Source organism: Nansenia antarctica (assembly GCF_963989245.1).
Source record: "Nansenia antarctica genome assembly, chromosome: 19".
Classification (NCBI taxonomy): domain Eukaryota; kingdom Metazoa; phylum Chordata; class Actinopteri; order Argentiniformes; family Microstomatidae; genus Nansenia; species Nansenia antarctica.
Genome location: NC_137692.1, coordinates 19,626,770 through 19,647,806, shown reverse-complemented (window position 1 = coordinate 19,647,806; position 21,037 = coordinate 19,626,770). Strand labels below are relative to the sequence as shown.

The 21,037-nt window shown below is 43.6% G+C and overlaps 2 protein-coding genes across 2 annotated transcripts in view; both read right to left on the bottom strand.

Annotated features, from left to right (window-relative positions):
• Window positions 1-796, bottom strand: part of acoxl (acyl-CoA oxidase-like) — a 96,135-nt gene extending 95,339 nt beyond the window's left edge. The window contains exon 1 of the mRNA XM_080549127.1: window positions 690-796. Coding sequence (XP_080405253.1) covers window positions 690-697 — 8 coding nt within the window. The 5' untranslated portion in view covers window positions 698-796. The remainder of the gene's footprint in view (window positions 1-689) is intronic.
• Window positions 797-2,569: 1,773 nt separating this feature from the next.
• sptbn1 (spectrin, beta, non-erythrocytic 1) overlaps window positions 2,570-21,037 on the bottom strand; it is a 59,373-nt gene continuing 40,905 nt past the window's right edge. The window contains exons 20-35 of the mRNA XM_080549131.1: window positions 19,376-19,600; window positions 18,518-18,607; window positions 18,009-18,287; window positions 17,122-17,252; window positions 15,225-15,429; window positions 14,212-14,586; window positions 13,584-13,828; window positions 13,140-13,278; window positions 12,792-12,876; window positions 12,218-12,414; window positions 11,590-11,693; window positions 11,061-11,115; window positions 5,049-5,248; window positions 4,440-4,613; window positions 4,251-4,293; window positions 2,570-4,000 (exon numbers count right to left, since the gene is read on the bottom strand). Coding sequence (XP_080405257.1) covers window positions 3,800-4,000; window positions 4,251-4,293; window positions 4,440-4,613; window positions 5,049-5,248; window positions 11,061-11,115; window positions 11,590-11,693; window positions 12,218-12,414; window positions 12,792-12,876; window positions 13,140-13,278; window positions 13,584-13,828; window positions 14,212-14,586; window positions 15,225-15,429; window positions 17,122-17,252; window positions 18,009-18,287; window positions 18,518-18,607; window positions 19,376-19,600 — 2,748 coding nt within the window. The 3' untranslated portion in view covers window positions 2,570-3,799. The remainder of the gene's footprint in view (window positions 4,001-4,250; window positions 4,294-4,439; window positions 4,614-5,048; window positions 5,249-11,060; window positions 11,116-11,589; window positions 11,694-12,217; window positions 12,415-12,791; window positions 12,877-13,139; window positions 13,279-13,583; window positions 13,829-14,211; window positions 14,587-15,224; window positions 15,430-17,121; window positions 17,253-18,008; window positions 18,288-18,517; window positions 18,608-19,375; window positions 19,601-21,037) is intronic.

The following is a 21,037-nucleotide window of genomic DNA, read 5'->3' as shown; positions in this document are numbered from 1 at the left end:
TTAGGGTTACGTCATTTGAAGGGCAAGCCAAGGGAGATGATTATGAGACATTCGCATAGGTAGTTTGGGCGACTCAACAGGCATTTGCGAGCACCTAACAGTAACACATGGTGATCTTAGAATGATAATTTTCTATCTCCGTTTAGGGCAGTTCAGAGATATTGAGCGTCAAAGTTTTTACATTCCATTATGTTCTGTGAGATGGAACCTTTGTATTTTATGAATTACTAACTCAAAAATGTCAACATTTTTAAAAATAACACCACACAGGCATTAATAAACACCTAATGGATCAGATTATGTAAAAAAAACTCAATTTTGACAAAAATGGAGATCCTAGAACCTATATAACTCTAACGTCACGACATGGCACATTCGCGACGATCATGTAGATCGTCAGATTTTCTGTTAAATAACAATCGGGACTGAACACGTCACGCACTGATTATGATAATACATGCTGTTATGAAATATGAACATCTAATATTGGAAAATTGAATCGTCAACATTTTAAAAATAACACCACACAGGCATTAATAAACACCTAATGGATCAGATTACGTAAAAAACTCAATTTTGACAAAAATTGAGATAGAACCTTATAATTCTAACGTCATAACGTTGTTATGAACATCTACTATTGGAAAGTTGAATCGCCGGTGTTAGATTGCTGTTTATGAGACACCAACCTGCTCATGTGAAATAATTCGCATTGAGATATTTCTTCCCGAATGTGATCTTTGGTCTCCCAAAAGGCTCCATCGAGGTATCTTGCCAGACTACTCGGAGGCAAGTGTCTGTTATCAGTCATCATGAATGTAGCAGGCCGATCATGATCGTACGTCCGTGTTTGATGGGAAACATCCATTGCAAAATAAAGCGGTGCGATCTACGATTGATAGATTTTCTTTCCACTCTCACATTCATACCCAACTTCCGCGTCTGGATGATGTCACTCACGCACACATGTGCAGCTATCGTTTTACATACAATCGTGACGTTAGAATTATAAGGTTCTATCTCCATTTTTGTCAACATTTCTCATTGAGTTTTTTTTTACATAATCTGATCCATTAGGTGTTTATTAATGCCTGTGTGGTGTTATTTAAACAAATGTTTTTGACATTTTTGAGTTAGTAATTCATAAAATACAAAGGTTCCATCTCACAGAACATAATGGAATGTAACAACTTTGACGCTCAATATCTCTGAACTGCCCTAAACGGAGATAGAACCTTCTCATTCTAAACGGAGATAGAACCTTCTCATTCTAAACGGAGATAGAACCTTCTCATTCTAAACGGAGATAGAACCTTCTCATTCTAAACGGAGATAGAACCTTCTCATTCTAAACGGAGATAGAACCTTCTCATTCTAAACGGAGATAGAACCTTCTCATTCTAAGCTCACGCAATGTAGAGTAGAGAGGCTACATTTGATTCTCTTTCGTCAGAAAGAATGATCGCAGAGTTTAATTTGTGATTATTATGTAATACTATGGAAGCGATTGCTCAGTGGGGAAGATTAAATGCAAAATCTAACATAAATTATTTTCCGGAAGAGGAGCAGCCAACTCAAATGTAGTTTGAATGAGATATTACCTTCAGTGGCGTTTTTATATAAGGGGCATGTGGGGCAGTGCCCCACCAGCTGGCGCTGTGGCGCAAGATACGCGTAACATCTGAATGTTGTGGCAACATGCATTTTATAATTAATACAAAATAGTTATTAATTGGTGAATTTGGTGTATATATACATATATATCATGGGCGAGCAATCATAATAGGCTATAAATGCGGCGCATGCCCAAGCCTTTTAATAAAAAAAACATTTAAATGTTTGTCTCTGTGTGTTCGATCGTTTTGGTTGCTGCCCGGCTGTACATATCTATCCCATTCTCCTAATGGAAATCTGTCAAGAAGATCGCTTACCTCACACATGAATGAATGAATGAATGAATGGTCTTTATTGTCATTAATACAGTACAGGTACCAATCCATACAACGAAACTTAGGAGGGGGGGCTCCCCTGGTGCTAGGAAAAAAATACTAAAAACAAGAAGGGAAAAGAGCTGGTTTGCATAAATAAAGGCTATATACACTATATACATGCGCTCTGTGATTCCGAGAAGTTACAGTGCAGTAGGCCTTTTTACTGAACGTGATCATTTCAGAGTGGAGGATGGAGGAGAGGACACAAGGAGTGTTCCTCACAATTGAGAAAAGGCTGATGAAAAGAAGAAATTGGAAGAAAACCGTGCCCAATAAATCCACTTGCTATTGTTGTCTTCATATGTGCAATGTGAGTTGAAGACAAGAGACTTTATTCTGCCAAGTCTTCTAACTAATCTGACATGAAGAGACATTTTGGTGTAGTTCATTAAACACATTAACTATGGTCGGACTAATAATCACTTTCAACAGAGACTGTCAATCTAACATCATCCGGTACTATTCTTAATCTGGGTCCTGATAAACCCAATGATAGTTGATTTATGCTGCTATAACAGTAGTCTAACATTGATGACACGCACACAGGAGTAATCTTAAAAGCATTTTAATGGCTTTGCACATATTGAACAGAGAGGGTAAAAGTCTACGGGTGCAGTTCCAACTATCTGTGACCCTAGTACACATATGGGCCTATGGCTAACAAGCTCTCTCCAGTCCCATCGTGGCATTGTTGATTGTGCAATATAAAGAGAAATATTTCATTACAATAGTTACAGTGACAGAGAAATGCACTCTATTCATCAAATAGCCAGAGAATGTAGCAAATGATAATATGCAGTGCTATAGCCAACAAGCAAGCAACTATTTTTCCTGTAACATTACTTTTTTTTCCAGTAAATGCTTTAGAATCATCCACTTTTCCACTTGACAACAATGCTTAGTGTTTATAGTACATCAAAAACGTTATACTTTGTACTAAATAATTTTTAAACATACATTATAATGCAACTCAAATACATACTGTAGGAGAACAAGTCAAAGGAGAGAATCATGTTTTTGAAAATAATTACAGAAATAAAACTTATTGGCTGTTCTAGTTCTTCATGGAGATGAAACATTCTGACTTGTCTTAAGTTATTAATTTTAGCCCAAATATATGATTATATATATCCGATGTTATTATGATTTCCTTCATTCAAATTAACAACGTCATACTAAGTGTTTAGGAAGAAATGAATGACTATACTGAAGCTTATAATGGTTGTCGGGTTTATTAGTAAGTGAAAATTAAACAGTTTTGTTTTATTAGGTTCGTTATACACAAGTTATACACACAGTTCAAAGCACCGCTGACCTTGGTGTCTCAACCACAGAGGGAAGGGAATGCAAGTCATCTTTCAAAGATAGCCTCACAAAACTGAGGACAGACCCTAGAAACTACATATAATTACAAAAAAAGAGAGAACTGGGAAAAACAAAAAACAAAACAATAATGAAAAAAGCAACAAGTGAAAGAAAGCAGAGATGAGGAAGCGGGGAAAAGGGAGAGAGAGAAACTCGTATGACTTCTGGATGGTTTTAAACAATGGTTGGCAGCTGCCCAAAGCATCGCATGACAACCCCTTTTAACTTCGTGAATTTTCGTCGTCTTTTTCTTTTTTTTAGTTCCTTATCTTAAAAAAAAGAAACGTCATAACTTGTTAAATTGACCTCTGAGCCGGGCTGAGGGTTTTCATTAGGCACAGAGTGTGGTTTTGGCTCTGAGCTTGCATGCTGGAGTCTCGCTTAAAAGAGGGAGGAGGGAGGAAGAAGAAAGAACGGCGTTTGGGCTGGCTGGGGGGGGGGACTTATTTCTTTTTGCTGAAGAGACTGAAGCGCTTCTCCTTATCCTTATCTCGTTTCCCTGGGCTAGATTCGGCTACCAGGGCGACGGTGGCGGGCAGGGTCTGGGCGCGGCTAGAGGCGGGGGTGCTGTGGCTGCTAGGGGTCAACTCTTTCTCAGAGGTCACGGCTGTGGAGATGGCCTGGATCCACGAGTTCATCTCCTCCTAAAGGCCCAGGGAGGAGTTAGAGACAGTGGCATGTTAACACACACACACACACACACACACACACACACCACACACACACACAGACTAAATGTACAACGACCAGAGGCATTAACTAAGATATTCTTATGTACACAACTTAGTGCTTACTATAGACACGTCCACTGCATTCATCACAAACATGGCGTCTGACCAAACCTAAGACTTAACTCGTGAATTTATATAGAACAACATTTAACGCAAAACTTACATCATCTTTGGCTTGGAAGAGATACTCATTCCCATCTGTAGCTCTGCAAAGGGAGAAAAGTGAAAACAAAGAACATTTTAGTCAAAGTCACTTATGATACAACACAGACATGCAGTAGGGCAGGTAGACCTAATGTAATGTCATCACAGAGATGCAAGAGAGAGAAGAAAAAAAACGACGAGCACTCACTTCAGTTTGAACACATGCTTCTTCTTCTTGTAGTCCAGGGCGATCTCACAGGCAGCGTCTTTCAGAGTGATGGGGATCTCGTTGTGGTAGGGGATCCCCTGACTGGCGCTCTTATTGTCCTTATAGAAGCCCATCTCCTCGTTGTTGATCACACAGTACACGTTGTGCCAGGACCTGGAAACATACACACACGGGTGGGGGTTAAATTAATGCCATGTAGAGGAATGGGACATGGACAATTTTTTGTAACTTACATTTTTATTAACTTTTCTGCAAATACAAAAAAAATCACAACTTCACATCAACAATAACACTCATCGATTCACAGAAGAAAAAAAACAATAGGATAAAGGACAAACTAAAGAATAATAAAATAATAATATTGTGACATGTGGGCTTCCTCTCAAATTTACTCAGCATTATCATACATGAGTTCCATATTAGTGGTGTCTCTTTAATGTTACACTTCCTGTTCCTCTTTCTTGTACTCAATCCATTTTTGTCCATTTCGAGTCAAACCCTTTCCCTCTCACCCTCAATATGTGTGTGAACCTCGGACATGGAAATTAATGTGTGTGTGTGTGTGTGTGTGTGTGTGTGTGTGTGTACCTGCTGGATGCCTTCTTGTTGTGGCCCTCCCACTCGTGTTTGCGGTGCAGGACGCCCTCCATCTGAGACTGTGGAGAGTCCTGGGTCTTAGCCGGGAGTGTGGCGGCCTGACTGGCCTTGGCTCTGCGAGCTGAACTGGGAGAGCCACCTGGACTGGGCTCCCCCGTCCCGTTAACTATGTCACTTCCTTCCCCATTGTCCTAGGGGAGACAGAGAGAGGTGTCAGATTACAGGCTAGGGGGCTGGGGTAGGACCAGTAGTCATATGGTACATGTATGTACACGACTAGGCTACATGGCACACTGGAGAGGACACACACACTGGAGCTGGAAATCCCAGAGTTGAGTAGCCCTGACATGGCTGGCTATTGGTTCTCCTCATTGTAATGTCTTTGAGGCTGGAGGGTGGATGAATGGAACGAGGTTTCTAACTCCACCAGCCTCCCCTGTTGTAATTCGGTTGTTAAGTCTTGACGTGTTTCCGGGTCCAACGTTGGCTGAGGCGCTCTCTTCGAAATGCCGCGGTAATAACAATAATAAATTATATTTGTATAGTGCTTTTCCGAGGCTCAAAGACGCTGACAAATATGGGAAAAACGGGAAAGTGCTGTGTCCCTTGTCGTATGAATAGATCCGAGTCTAAAAAACGATTGAACTGTCATTCTACCGCTGTAGTACACTGGTACTCTGGTGCAGGGAATTTCTGGTTTGGACCCGGAAATTGCTAAACGTCACGTTTGACGTCAGACTTAACAACCGAATAGAGGCTAGCCATATCAGGGTTAGGAGATGAGTAAGGCTGCATGCAGAGCAGGGTCAGACTGTGTAGAAACATCCAGAACGTTCTCTTTGACTTGTCATAAGACATTTTTCTCTATCTGTGTGAATCTATTCAACCCTTTATCATGAGAAAAGTGGATTCAGGACCAATACAGATGGACTCTTAAAGTGTCTTATGTGGATCAATCACAACAATGTCATTACACCTGTCTCCCAATTGTTTTAATCTGTCTGTTTCACAATTCCAGCCGCCCAGCTTCAATCATGAGAAGAATCTCACCCCACACACTGCATCCCCGGAGCTGAGTAACATCATCAGTGCTAGTGTCAGTGCTACCTATGCTTATGTCATGTTTCTGAATCTCTATGTCCTCCTTACTTACGGTGACCAACAAGTTTGCTTGATTTCCTTTTCCAGGCACAATGAAAGCACTGGATAAAGTGCAAAGTGCATGCAAGGCATTCTAAATCGAGCACAAGCTATATTTTTGAAAATTATTTGAAACAATTGAAAATATATTTCTCTGTAACCCTACCGTATGTATCATTACGTCATGCCTATGCACTGTATGAGTACGTCTCCTCTACACCCCCCCCCCCCCCCACCTACTGTATGTTATCTCTGTGTGTTCCAGAGATCCTAGTAGGTCAGCTCTTGGGCACAGTGTTGAAGGTGAGACTACTACCATAACAAACAGGAAGCTGGGACCTGGGTGATCTACAACAGCTGTGGATTAGGATTATAGTACTGATTAGATAGGGACTCCACGTCCAGCAGAGAGAATATAGGATTACAAATGATTTTATCGATCAGTGGATAAGACATGCACAGATCAGAGATTAGGACATGCACACACCACATTGACACTTCAAACACAAAACATCATTGAAGAGAGAGAGAGAGAGAGAGAGAGAGAGAGAGAGAGAGAGAGAGAGAGAGAGAGAGAGAGAAAGAGAGAGAGCGAGAGAGACAGAGAGAGAGAGAGAGAGAGAGCGAGAGAGAGAGAGAGAGCGAGAGAGAGAGAGAGAGACACAGAGAGAGAGAGAGACACAGAGAGAGAGAGAGAGACAGAGAGAGAGAGAGAGAGAGAGAGAGAGAGAAAGAGAGAGACACAGAGAGAGAGACAGAGAGAGAGAGAAAGAGAGAGACACAGAGAGAGAGAGAAAGAGAAAGAGAGAGACACAGAGAGAGAGAGAGAGAGAGAGCGAGCGAGCGAGAGAGAGAGAGAGAGACAGAGAGAGAGAGAGAGAGACAGAGAGAGAGAGAGACAGAGAGAGAGACAGAGAGAGAGAGAGAGAGAGAGAGAGAGAGAGAGAGAGAGAGAGAGAAAGAAAGCGAGCCAGCAGAAGGGAGGAAATTCCAAAAACAAAACCACAAACAATTACCAGAAATTGCTTGAACTCATTATTGATATTCAGTATCATTACTGTCAAGTGACGGGGGGGGATTGCGATTGGCCTGTTAAAAGAATATTTCCACAACACACCCACTCCAAATCTGTCTCTTATTACCCAGTACTGATCTCTTCGGGGATGGGACCAATCGATGCTTTTACTGAGAGCTTGCCTTGGGCTGGACCAATCCTGGATGCTTATACAGAGATCTGGGACCAATCCTGGGCCCTCAGGACTGTGTCGTGGTCAGGTTTCGCAGCTTTTCGATTAGTACAACGGAGACTAGTAATATTTCTCACGACCTCTTGGTTAAATGTTCTGGGTTTTGTGAGTGGTCACTTAGTTGTGTATCATAATAACGATTCACCTCCAACTACAGCTATTCAGAGTCCACGCATCGTCTCTTGATCAGATTTTAGGTGTTTTAGACCTACAGAGACTCAACTGCAACCTCAACTGCTTACACATACAGGGACTGACAGTCACTTCGTGACGTTAGAATTATAAGGTTCTATCTCCATTTCTGGTTTCCTTTTTTTACATAATCTGATCCATTCTGTGTTTATTAATGCCTGTGTGGTGTTATTTTTAAAATGTAGACATTTTTTAGTTAGTAATTAATAAAATACAAAGGTTCCATCTCACAAAACATAATGGAATGTGGAAACTTTGACGCTCAATATCTCTGAACTGCCTTAAACGGAGATAGAACCTTATAATTCTAAGCTCACGACTTCAGTAACTTGGTTTTGGCCTAAGATCAATTGGGGGAGTATTCCAATCTGCTCTCTAAGCTAAATACTTGGAATTAACCTAATAACCAACCAACTACAAAAAGTCTCTGATACTTTAAAATTAATAAGGCCTCTAGGAGGATAACTTAGATAGAAAGTTGTATTTGAAGCTAACGTTACCCAGGGCTAAAAAACACCCAAGCTATGATTTCTCATACAATGTTTCATCTCAGTTAGGACAGGTGTCTCTTTGCGTCAAAACAAAACTATACTAACTGTAGCTTAACGATCATACTGGACTCTCTCTACGCCCTGTATGAGACAATTACCAAATAACCTTGATATGGAGAGATATAACATAAGGTTGAGTATAATATCAATGTGAAATCAATTCTAATAGAATCATAATAGAATTATAATAAAAACAACCCCAGGATGAAAACAGAAAAAACAATGGTCTCTGAAAGACAATTACCAACATGCTAATGAATGATGACATCATGCAAAACAATAACAAAACAATAATATCAGACATAAGGACGTGAACAGGGTTAATTTGCAGACAGAACAAGGACAACAAAAACAAAAATACTAGTGAATAATAGTGAATTACTAACACAGTTTTATTGGAGGATGTGCGTTAGTGAGGGGGGGGGGGGTGCTAGAATGATTCAAGGGGGGTGGAGAGAGACCAACATGCAACATCACAACCATGAAGGGAAATTGAGGACCAATACACATCGCTAACATGAGGAGGAATACTGATGAGGGGATGATGAAAAAGAGAAGGCAGGTACTGGAGAACTGCAGAGAGAGACCCCAATGGCCATGACAAAGCCTCGCTGCTACACACACACACACACACACACACACACACACACACACACACACACACACACACACACACACACACAGTACTACAGTACTGTTCACACACTAGCCTCCATAGTGACAACTCTACAGTACAAATAGGGAAGCGATATCAGATATCCCTTCCACATCTAGTGAAATGGTGTCAGAGACATACAGTACATGTGTAGCATGGAGGTGGAATGAAGGTATGATGGAATGGTTGGACATCTGGGGTATATAGTTCTAAATAAATCTAGTTCTAAGATAAAATCTTTGGAATGTATTATTGTCATGTATTTGTGACTATTTTGATCTGGTAACAACTTGACGCCCGAGTGAGAAGACTAAATAATTGTTTAATTGCTTCACTGAGGCAATGATATTTAATCTGTTTCTTGGTCAGTTATTCAGGTTCCACATTGTCAGTTTGTATATGATGACATACAGGAGGAGACAAATCATCAGGTTTGGAGAGAGGAGGAAGGGAGTGTCGAGCTGAGAGGGGGAAGAAAAGGAGGGGAAGGAAAACAGGGATAGAAGAGAGAAGAAAGGGGCAGAGGGAAAAAGGAAAATGAGGGGAGAAAAAAAAAAAGAAACTTTGACAGAAGAGGAAAAGGAGGAGTTTTACAGATATAAAGAAACAGCCCGAAACCTACAGAAGGGGAAGGGTGTTGGCTTAGGGGTGCTTTGCCAAACCTATCTGTTCGTTTTGAATCCCATAGATCACACACATATACACACACAGTCATACATACACAAACACACAATACCACTAAATGCTCATGAAGGAATTGATACGATGTAATTCTGCATTGTCCTACAATACCCTTCTCTCTGGGGGCACGCAGAATAAACGTCCAACTCATCCTCTATCAATCGACAGTGATCCCTTTGCTGAATCTCAAAAAAAAGTATATTCTTGAAATATTTAAGCTCAATTTTGAAATGCATTTTTTTGTACTCTTACACAAGTACACACGTACACTACTTTAACATTGAACAGTAAATCTGCTCTTCTACCATCTAAAAATGGCTGAACTTATTTCTACTTTCCCTTTTTACCCATAAAGCCCTGCTTATGTCGCCAGTTAACGCTGCAGGTTCTAGCAGCTGCAGCTAAGTACTGTCATCATTGGAGGCTGGTGGAGAAATCGGAGGACGGGCTCATTGTAATGCATGGAACGGAATGAGGAATGGAATCATATATATCGTGAGCTTAGAATGATAAGGTTCTATCTCCGTTTAGGGTAGTTCAGAGATATTGAGCGTCAAAGTTTTTACTTTCCATTATGTTCTGTGAGATGGAACCTTTGTATTTTATGAATTACTAACTAAAAAATGTCAACATTTTAAAAATAACACTACACAGGCATTAATAAACTCCTAATGGATCAGATTATGTAAAAAACTAAATTTTGACAAAAACCTTATAATTCTAACGTCACAATATGTTAGATAGCATGCCTAATTCCATTTCATGCATTACAATGAACCCATCCTCCGATTTCTTCCGTCACCAGAGTACCATGTCTATGGGAAGCTGTCCTCTAGTGATTGCAGGACAGCTAGGCTACAGTGGGGTCTTCAGTGAGGTCTCTCTTGAAAGAGTGACATCATCTCAATAAGAATAACCTGAATAAATAAAAGTTTCAATACATTTTGGGTGTGTTGTGTTCAGTATTTTCCAATCAAAGCCGATTCACCTGGTCATTGACGGCATCAACTACTGATTAAACTACTAACTAGTAACAACTCTCATCGTCTGATTGTAGCACTGTACCCTGACACGGAATATTACCTAGTGGGTTTAGTTTAGCAACATGGGGATACAATAAGACTCGAGGGGTAAATAAAAACCGCAACACGGTAAAAGGAAAACTCCAACAAAATCGTCAAAAGCTAATCTCAATTGAAACGCATTATTACACAAATATAAAAGGAAAGAATAATCAAGGTAGTAACAGGTCATGTAACTGTAACTGAAGGTATGGGCGATAATGATCAATGTTAAATAAATGGGAATGATGGTCAGGGGCGGGTGTCCACGCTCTGAGAGGTGGACAGTAGAAATGTGTCATCATCAGTCCTCTCTCTGTATGGGTGGGTCAAGAGTAGAGGGTCAGAGGGCATTGGGGGGAGGGGGGGGGGGGTCACGGTCATGGTCCGGCCCGGCCCCCGCGCTCGCCCCCCCCGGTCCTGCGACTCTGTAAGCTGCTGCTGTACTTTTGGTAGGCTGGGGAGCGGTAACTAACCCTGGGCGAGTCCTGATCCGACGGCAGGCCGTTCTGAGACACCTGCTCTCCCTCCCTGGAGGACGGACACGGACGGACGGACGCAGACACAGACACAGACACAGACACACACACACACACACACACACACACACACACACACACACGCACACACACAACAGAAACAGAAACAGAAAGGAGTGCGTTAGTCTCAGACATGGTACAGTTCACTGTTTACACTCTCTTCTCTATTAAGGCTATTGTTCAGCTGACAGGAAGACACACAGAACAAGTCAGTCTCCCTCCATACAGAATAAGACAACACAAATTTCAAGTTTTCAGATCAACGCACATAGCATAACTGTAGTAAGCTAAGTTTGGCCATGCTGACACCTAGGGCCAAGTCATATGGTCATGGTCAGATGGCCTGCTGTACAGTATGTGCTCCAGGCGCACGCACGCGCACACACGCGCGCACACACACACTCACACGCACGCACACACGCAGACACGCATGCACACACGCACACACCCACACACACTCTCTCACCTCTGCTGTGGCGAGGCTTCTTCAGGGGCCAGAACCTCTGCAGGGGGGGGCTGTCTCCTCCTCTCCTCCTCCTCTTGCTGTCTTCTCACTTCCAGTAACTCCATCTGCACACACACACACAATACATCAGCATCAGACTGAACTTCATCAAGAGTCATTTCTTTGAGAATACCTGCAGTATTTGAGTCCCATATGAGATGAGTGAATTGTGGATATATGGTTCTGAATGGCTGGTTTTACTGACACACAGTGCAATGAGAAAGTATTCACCCCCCTGGACTTTTTCCACTTGAATTGAAATAGGTTTAATAGATTTTCTGTCACTGATCTACACAACATACCCTAGAATATCAAATTACTAATTATGTTTTAGAAATATTTACAAATTATCTTAATGCAAAGATAATAAATAGTTCATGTGATTAAAATAAATTTCCACTTTGACATTATAGGATATTGTGTGTAAATCAGTGACAAAAAAACATCAATCTATTTTAAAGTCAGTTTGTAACTTCCCTGTAGTCAGCCTCTCTAGAGTGGAGAAAGCATTCTTCCGGTCTCTCTTCCTCCTCTACCCCTCTTTTCTCCTCTCCCTCCCTCCCCACCCCTCCCCTCCCCTCCCTCTTACCGTAGTCAGCCTCTCCAAAGCGGAGAAGCGCTCCTCCCAGGTGGCGGCCGACTTCTCAAAGGCTTCGTGTCTCTTGAGGAGCTTCTCTACCTCGTCCACGTTCTGGCCCATCTCCCTACTGGACAGGTACGGCTCCTGTCCCAGGAGCCACGCCTCTGCCACACCCGCGTCCCGCCCGAACTGGTGCACTTCCAAAACTGGACACACACACACACACACACACACACAGACACACACACACACACACACAGACACAGACACAGACACAGACACAGACACAGACACAGACACAGACACAGACACAGACACAGACACAGACACAGACACAGACACAGACACACAGACACAGACACAGACACAGACACAGACACACACACACACACACAGACACAGACACACACACACACAAAAGAATGTCACACACAAGCAGCCAGTCACTCGCCAAGGAAAAGGGCCACTAACACAGTCAGACTGATATGTGATGTGAAACAGGTGTGTACGTAGCGATCAGGACGACTCCGTCAGGGTAGCACTGCGATACTTGACTGGACAATGGTTCGATCCTAAATCATACCCAATCTAAGCCACTCCCATCTGTCCTCCCACTTGTCAATCATGTCTTTCCTCTTGTCCGTCAACTGTAACAACTTCTCTTTAATCTGGAAAAAGAGGAAACTAGGAGTTAGACAGTGAACACGTTACAATAACAGTCAGTTGACATGGCTACAAACACGCGCGTGCGAGAGAGAGAGAGAGAGAGAGAGAGAGAGAGAGAGAGGGAGAGAGACAGAGAGAGAGAGAGAGACAGAGAGAGAGACAGAGACAGAGAGAGACAGAGAGAGACAGAGAGAGAGAGAGAGAGCAAGAGAGAGAGAGAGAGAGAGCAAGAGAGAGAGAGAGAGAGAGAAAGAGACACACCCACCTCCTCTGATGCATAGTGTTTCCGTGCCAACAGGGATTTGCCCAGCTCGATGCAGGAAGTGAAGCTGTCGTTGCGGGCGTCGATCTCCGCCTTGATCCCCTGGTGGTTGTTCATCAGCAGCTCCACTTGCGACACGTCCCTGAGGGTAAGCGACAAAAAGGGTCCAAGGTTACACATACTGATGTCACTACTACTGTACATAGCACCAGAATATCTGAAGACGACAAAAACGGGGGCGGACAAAACGTGTAAGGCAAGGGGAGGCTGGCGGAGCTAGCGTTCAGAAGACGAGCTCATTAATAACGCATGGAACGGAATGAGGAATGGTATCAAACACACATGTTATCTACCTGTATATATCTATGTGTATACAGTATCTAACCTGTACAGGTACATATCTACATGTACAGGTGTATCGATCGATAGGTATATCCTCATATTTACTTGGGCTTCTCCTGGGCCTCGATGAGGCGGATGACGTCCTCCATCCAGAGCATGAGGTCTCGAACCATGCTGAAGAAGCGGAACTTGTCCCCCGTCTCCAGCAGCTTGACCCGGCGTCCGTCGCACGCCTCCAGCAGGGTCCTCCAGGCCTCCAGCACCTCCCCCTCCCTCTTCTGAATGTCGTCCGCCTTGTCCCCGGCGTAGGCCGACTGGAGACGCACCGCGTCCTCTTGCAGCGTACGCACCTGGGGGGGAGGGGGGGGGCGGGGCGGGGGGGGGGGGGGGGACAGAGGAGGGTCAGAGGGTAGATAGAGATACACAGTTCTGGAGCACAGTCTTAATCTATAATCTACATATCGACAACATCAAATGGCTATTCCCCTTAGAAATGTTATATATCTTCTTATACACAATAAGTGTGTGTGTGTGTGTGTGTGTAAATGTGTATGTGTGTACTGTGTGTGTTTTCTGACATTGTTCTGTCATTGTTCCCTGTATATCATGCTCGAAAGGTGGTGTATGTGTGTATGTGTATCTAGTGTATGTTACCTGTGTCCCCAGTGCCTGTATATCATGCTGGAAGGTGGTGTATGTGTGTGTGTGTGTGTGTGTATATAGTGTATGTTACCTGTGTCCCCAGCGCCTGTATATCGTGCTCAAAGGTGGTGTGCATCCTCTGCAGCGTCTCCACGGTGTTCTGGTCGCGTCCCAGCTCTTCCGGAAGCTTCTTGTGTTTGTCCAGGATGCGGTTGAGGATCTCCTTGGCGTCGTTGTAGAACTTGTGCAGCTCGTAGGACGCGGCGAGGATCTGCGTGCGCGTGTCGATCAGCTCCAGGAGGTCGGCCCAGGCCTCGTTCAGGCCGTCCTTCCACTCGGCGATGGTGGCGGCGTCGGCGTGGCCCGAGTTGATGAGCTCGTCAGCCAGCTGGTTGACGGTGTCCACGCGCTCCTGCCCGATGTTGCCCGTGTCGCGGGCGAACTCGCGGAATCGCTCCTGCAGCATCTGGAGATGAAGGGTTAGGATGGAGGGTTACCATGACAACGCCAAACCCGGCTGATTATTCACTTGCAAATGGAGTTTTGTTGCCTAATCGTGACGTTAGAATTATAAGGCTCTATCTCAATTTTTGGTCAAAATTGAGTTTTTTACATAATCTGATCCATTAGGTGTTTATTAATGCCTGTGTGGTGTTATTTTTTTAAATGTTGACATGTTTTAGTTAGTAATTAATCAAATACAAAGGTTCCATCTCACAAAACATAATGGAATGTAAAAACGCTTTGACGCTCAATATCTCTGAACTACCCTAAATGGAGATAGAACCGTATAATTCTAAGCTCACGTAATGTCAATTAAAATAACTGTAAATTAAAGACAACATTGATATCTGATAGTCAGAACTGGCTTACTCCATAACTAAAACAAATACTATCTATCTATCCATAACTAAGAGCTAAAACTAACCGCTTGACTACTCGTATAGTCAAAGGTTTAGAGTAGATTGTTGGAGACAGTCTCCAAACTAATTAATACAGACAGACACTGAGAGACTGTTTTGTTGTTGTTTTGAATCCCAGATCGCCCCTTTAATAGTCAGACACTGGTGCTATGGTAGGTAATAGCTACTACAGCTAACATACCGTGACATGCTCGTAGTCCTGTCCCAGCTCGTGTGACCCGGCCACGACCTCGCGCTCGGCGATCCACTGTTCTAGATCGTCCACCTCGCGGTTCAGCTGGAAGAGGCGGAACCTCTCGTCCAGCTTGCCCCTCCTCTCTTCTGATAGGTCCTTCAGCCCTGCGTACAGCTTATCCACTTGGGACTGGCGCATGCCGATACGCTCGCTAGCAGGGAGAAGGAGGAGTAGGAAGAAGAAGAAGAAGAGAAAATTATTACAAATATTTTTTTATTGGTCCGATTTCGAGAATTTCCATTGAAAGTGATTTTCAGTCCAGGAGTTGGCTTATTCTGGGTCTGAGAAACCAGCCGTGTGAGAATCTCTATCCTCACACACTGTCCTCACCCTCTGTCCTCATACACTACGTGAGCTTAGAATGATAAGGTTCTATCTCCGTTTAGGGCAGTTCAGAGATATTGAGCGTCAAAGTTTTTACATTCCATTATGTTTTGTGAGATGGAACCTTTGTATTTTATTAATTTCTAACTAAAACATTTCAACATTTTAAAAATAACACCACACAGGCATTAATGAACACCTAATGGATCAGATTATGTAAAAAAAAAAATTTGACAAAAAATTGAGATAGAACCTTATAATTCTAACGTCACGACTATCCTCACCCTCTTCAACTTCTGGGATAATAAAACTTCAGACTGTGAAGTCTGAAACCTGACATTACTTAAACTCTGCAGGGGTGTGGATTATCCTTTACTACTACCACCCTTGACTTACAGTGGTGTAGACTCGGTGTACACTTGTCTATAACTGTGGAATCTTCTGTGTTTTTATTGGTTTTTACTTATGATGACTGCGGTATAGTTGATTCACTTAGACGAAATGTACTTTTGTAATTGTAAGTTGCTTTGGATAAAAGCGCCTGCTAAATGACTTAAATATAAATGTAAAATGTTTAGTGACTAGACACACTGTGTGAGGTTTGAACCCTTACTGTCCCTTAGTCTAGGACAGGGGTCTCCAATTACTTTTCATAGCGGGCCACTTTAAAAATGACCTGGGAAACCATGGGCCATTCAACCCCCAGCCCCATCACGCAAACATAGGTTGAAATGTGTTCAGATTCATAATTGAGTTACATGAATAGCCTACCAATATTCTCAACGAGTTATACCAGTGAACAATAAATAATATTTCTATAATAATAATAATAATAATATATTATGGTAAATCAGTTATGGGAATATTAAATTGATGTTTGCTCTTTAGTCCTCCAAATTTGCGCACTGTCATCCACTAGTACCAGCTGCCACCAGTAGGGGGAGGTGGGCGGCTGTGTGCGCTCCGAATGATTGTACCCTCCAAACGTGCACATTGCCTCGCCTCATCTCATCCTTTCTTCCCTTTAACAACAGGAAACACCTACTCTACTCTCTACTCACTCTAGAAAGGCATCTTGTTACTCTAGAAAGGCATCTTGTTCATTGGTTTGTTTTGGTGTAGATACATTGCAGGTAGCCTATTATAATTAGCTGCACAATAAACATGTTGATGACGTTATAAAGGGAGAGGGCGGGGCTATTAGGGAAATGCAGGAGGGGAAATGCGGGGGGGTGGAATTAAGAAGGAACATTTCTTCTTTGATTGATTTCTGAAATTATGAATTATGTTTTGAATAGTGTCACACACCTCCCCCCCCCAACCCCCACACCCCCTTAAAATTATCAAATTCGTATTTTTCCCTTCTGAGATTTCTCCCAAAATTCTTGTGGGTCTTAAATCAACCTGTCATTGGGGACCCCGGGTCTAGGACAGAGCTCTGAAGATGACCCCTGGGTCTAGGACGTAGCTCTGAAGATGACCCCTGCGCCATGACCTCTAACCCCACTGACCCCCTCACCTCTCTGGGTGCTCTGCGGCCGTCAGGCCCCTGCTGGTCTGGGAGAGTTGGTGGACCGTCTCTGCGTAGTCCTCCACGGCCTGCTCCAGGATCTGGTGTTTCTTCAGCATCGCCACTGAACTCTGTTCATCCTAGAGAGGGAGGAAGGGAGAGAGAGAGAGAGGGAGAGAGTGTAAGTGTATGCAGACACAGATAACAAACCAATGTACACTAAGCATACATGATTATAGAGAAACAGTGAGCTGAGAGAGAGGCAGAGCCTAAAACACACAAGTAAAATAATAATAATTAAAAAATGTAATCATAATAATAATGCATTTATTTTTTAATGCATTTATTTTTTTAAGTAAGTAAAAAAGAACAATAACAATTAGTGTCAGTAAAAACAACAATACAAATAGTTCAAGGTTCAGCTTGATGGCTAGGCAGATGGATATAAGCCTTGTTTTTATGTCTCAACGAAGGAAAATGGCAATTCTATCCTCTGGGCATGGTTTGTTTATGCATAACCGGCATCGGGAGTTGTCTCATTCAATAAATCAATTAATGAACCTTTAGCTCCTGTTATATTAACACCATACAGACTGAACGAATACCGTATTATACATCAGTTGAGGCAGGTGGAGGGGGAGCACAGGGATCATGGCAATGCGTCCTCTGATTTCTACCTCCTCCACTGAGAAGAATATCATATATTTTTTTAAGTAATTTTTTCTGAGTGGGGCAGTCCCACTCATATTTTTCATTTTTATTGATAGATAAAGTGGAGAATTAGACAGGAAGGATGGGTGAGAGAGAGGAGGGATGACATGCAGGATATGTCCCCTGCGGTTACATGGTCAACGCTTAACCCGCTACGCCACCTAAGCGCCCCCCATATGAAGTACCTTGGCCTTCTCCTCTGACATCATGTAGAGCTCCTGCTCGCTCATCCAGGCTTCGGCCTCGGCGGCATCGAAGTAGTACTGCTGGGCCTTGTGGGCCTCCTCCAGACGCGTGTGGCGTTTCTCCGTCTCCGCCATGATCTGAGCCCAGAGACGCTGCAGGTCGGCCAGCCTCTCCCTGAGAGCCTCGCCCTGGGGGCTGTCCTCTCGGAGGATCTGCTGGCTCCGCTCGAAGATGTCATCGCAGCGCGGCTGGTGGCCCTGGATCTCTTTCTGTAGGGTCTGTAGGAGAGAGGGAGGTCAGGGGTCAAACAGCTGGCCGTACAGTACCGGTAGTAGCGTAAAAAGGTTGTTAATAATGCTTGGTGTTTCATAGGTACAACAGGTCGTAAAGTGAACGAATAGACACTGATTCAGATATATTGCACTCTATATTCATTCTCTAAGTCCAGTTGTACTTGCTACGTAGTTATGATTTTTGGGGTTGTGAAATACTGTGTTTTCTCTCTCACCTGGTTCTTCTTGATGAGGAGCTGGACAGTCTGGAGGTTGTGGCCGTGGTCTGTCGATGTGGCCAGAGGCATTCTCTCTTCGACCCAGAGCTACAATGAGAACACATAGTACATTAGTATACAGTTACATTAGTATACAGTTTCTTCAAAATTGATAGATGCGCCACAATACAAACTATCCTAAAAGCCACCTGGTTGCACATACACACCCCACCAACACTGCTAAATTATTATTTTTTGCTTAATGGATACCGCTAGTGTTGCACTTGTGAAGAACAAGGATCACAGGGATGATACTCATCATAGAAATATGTCTAACTGCTATAATCCCTAATCATAATACGCAAATCTCCTCTCATTACTACAACTGATTCTCCTTTCTCCATCCATAAATCTCTATCTACAACGACGTCCCGGGCAGTTGCCACTACTACCGTTACCATGGTAACCGGGGCTGTGAAAGATGTAGTAGCTCAAGCCAATGGGCTACATAGCTGTCCTTACCCTAACCCTAGTTTAACCCTTTAATGTTAGCTCGTGCATCGTGTGACTTGGATGAAAGGTAACAAGTTTGCACCCCTGCACTGTAAGTTGATCTACTTGAGCAAAAGCTGTTTTGGAAATACGACTTTCAAACCCAGCTAATGATGAATACAGATGCAGACATGTTCCCAGACCCAACCCCAGTGATCACAGGACACACAGCCTCATCCTGCATGTCTTGTCTGAATGGAGTCGACACAGTTACAACCCTGACAGACATAAATAACAGTTAACAAAGAGCCAATCACAGCGATGAATACAGGCACCTGCTGTCGCCCGTTCGCTCAGACACTCGACACAACCCCCCCCACTTACGATTTCGTCCTCCACGTCCCTGTTGAACTGGTGGATCTCTCGGGACGCCATCAGGTAGTTCTTCCTCTTCTGCATGGGGTCCAGCAGATCCTTGAACTTGCTCTCCACGATCTGCCTCTGCCCGTCCACCTCCTCGGAGCCCTTGCCCTCCTGACTGAGGACCTGGGCCTGGCTCTGGAGCTCCACCACCTCCTTCTGACGCACCTCCACCTGGCTCTCCAACATCTGGGAGGGGGGGAGGAGGAGGGAGAGAGGAGGAGGAGGAGGAGGAGGAGAACGCCAGAGGAAGAGAGAGGAGAGCAGGCAGAGCAGATCAGAGGAGAGAGGAGGAGAGAGGCATCCGAGAAGAGACAGAAACAGTGGAGGAGATGGAGAGAGGAATGCAGACCAGGAGAGGAGAGAGAAACAGAGGATTAGAGGGCAGAGTTACACCATACCCTCCTTAGCCGTCTATGTGATACACTGAGCAAAATGTTCCGTTTCTATCGCTCCCTCTCTCATTTCGGATCTCTCCCCCCTTTCTCTTTCTTACCCGACACACGGGTGGAAATGCTCTCTCTCTCTTTCTCTATCTGGCTCACAAATCCACATCATGGGTCTCAGACAGTCACACCACAGATACTATGGGCACAACATCTATTATTTCATCGCTGCATGTACAGTGTCAGCATCTCCCTAACGTGCACAGTATGGGCATGCTCACGGTTTTGCTCTATCATTCTCTAGTCATTCTCCCCCTCCCCCTCTCTCTCACCCACACACACACCCACACACACACACCCACCACACAGCAGGGACTAAGGGAGCTCATCACACTGGCACAGACAGAGCCGGCCCACACATCAAGGGGGAGGGAGTGATTGCATAACTGGAGGTTGTGTGTGTGTGTGTGTGTGTAGCTGGAGGTCTTACATAATAGCTGGGTAGCCTGCTCACCACAGCTCCACTGCCTGGTGAATGAGTGAACTACCGTACGTACATAAAAGCCAGCAAAACCTGCTAAGACTGTACTAAGAGTAACTAACTGCATCCCAAAATATCCACATTAAAGACTACATGCATTTCCAAATCCAGTAAATACACAACGTTAGGTTTAAAACTGTGTTTTCTTGACTAGGACAATGGTTAGAAGTGAATAGGCGTTGATGGGTGTAGCTTTCCAGAGAAGTACAGTATGTTGTATGTACTATTTAGGTAACTCTTTACCAGGTCAGTAGTTTGACTGAGAACTCTCTTTTGCAGCAACATCTCAGGGAGGAGTAGCAGCAGTGGTGTAGTCTACGTGATACGCAGGACTACGTCGTATACCCACTAGGAAAGGCCACGGATTTCCATATACCCACTTAAGAATGCGTGAGGATAAGTAACAGCGTTTTGTGACAGAACTTTCACCTTCATTAATAAAATTCACCCCGTCTGTGTTACGAAGCACTTGACTATTGGACCATTGGGACTGACTATAGCGTCATATACCATCAAAGGGGGGAGATGCGACATGAAATATGTCAAAATGCAGCACTATCATGCACAGATCAGCCTTATAACATGTCATTTAGATATATATAACGTTAGACAGGGAGCGCAGATTTATTATTATGGCGAAATGAACGATATGAGGCTGGGAGGGAAAAATCTAAAACTAGACTACACCACTGAGTAGCA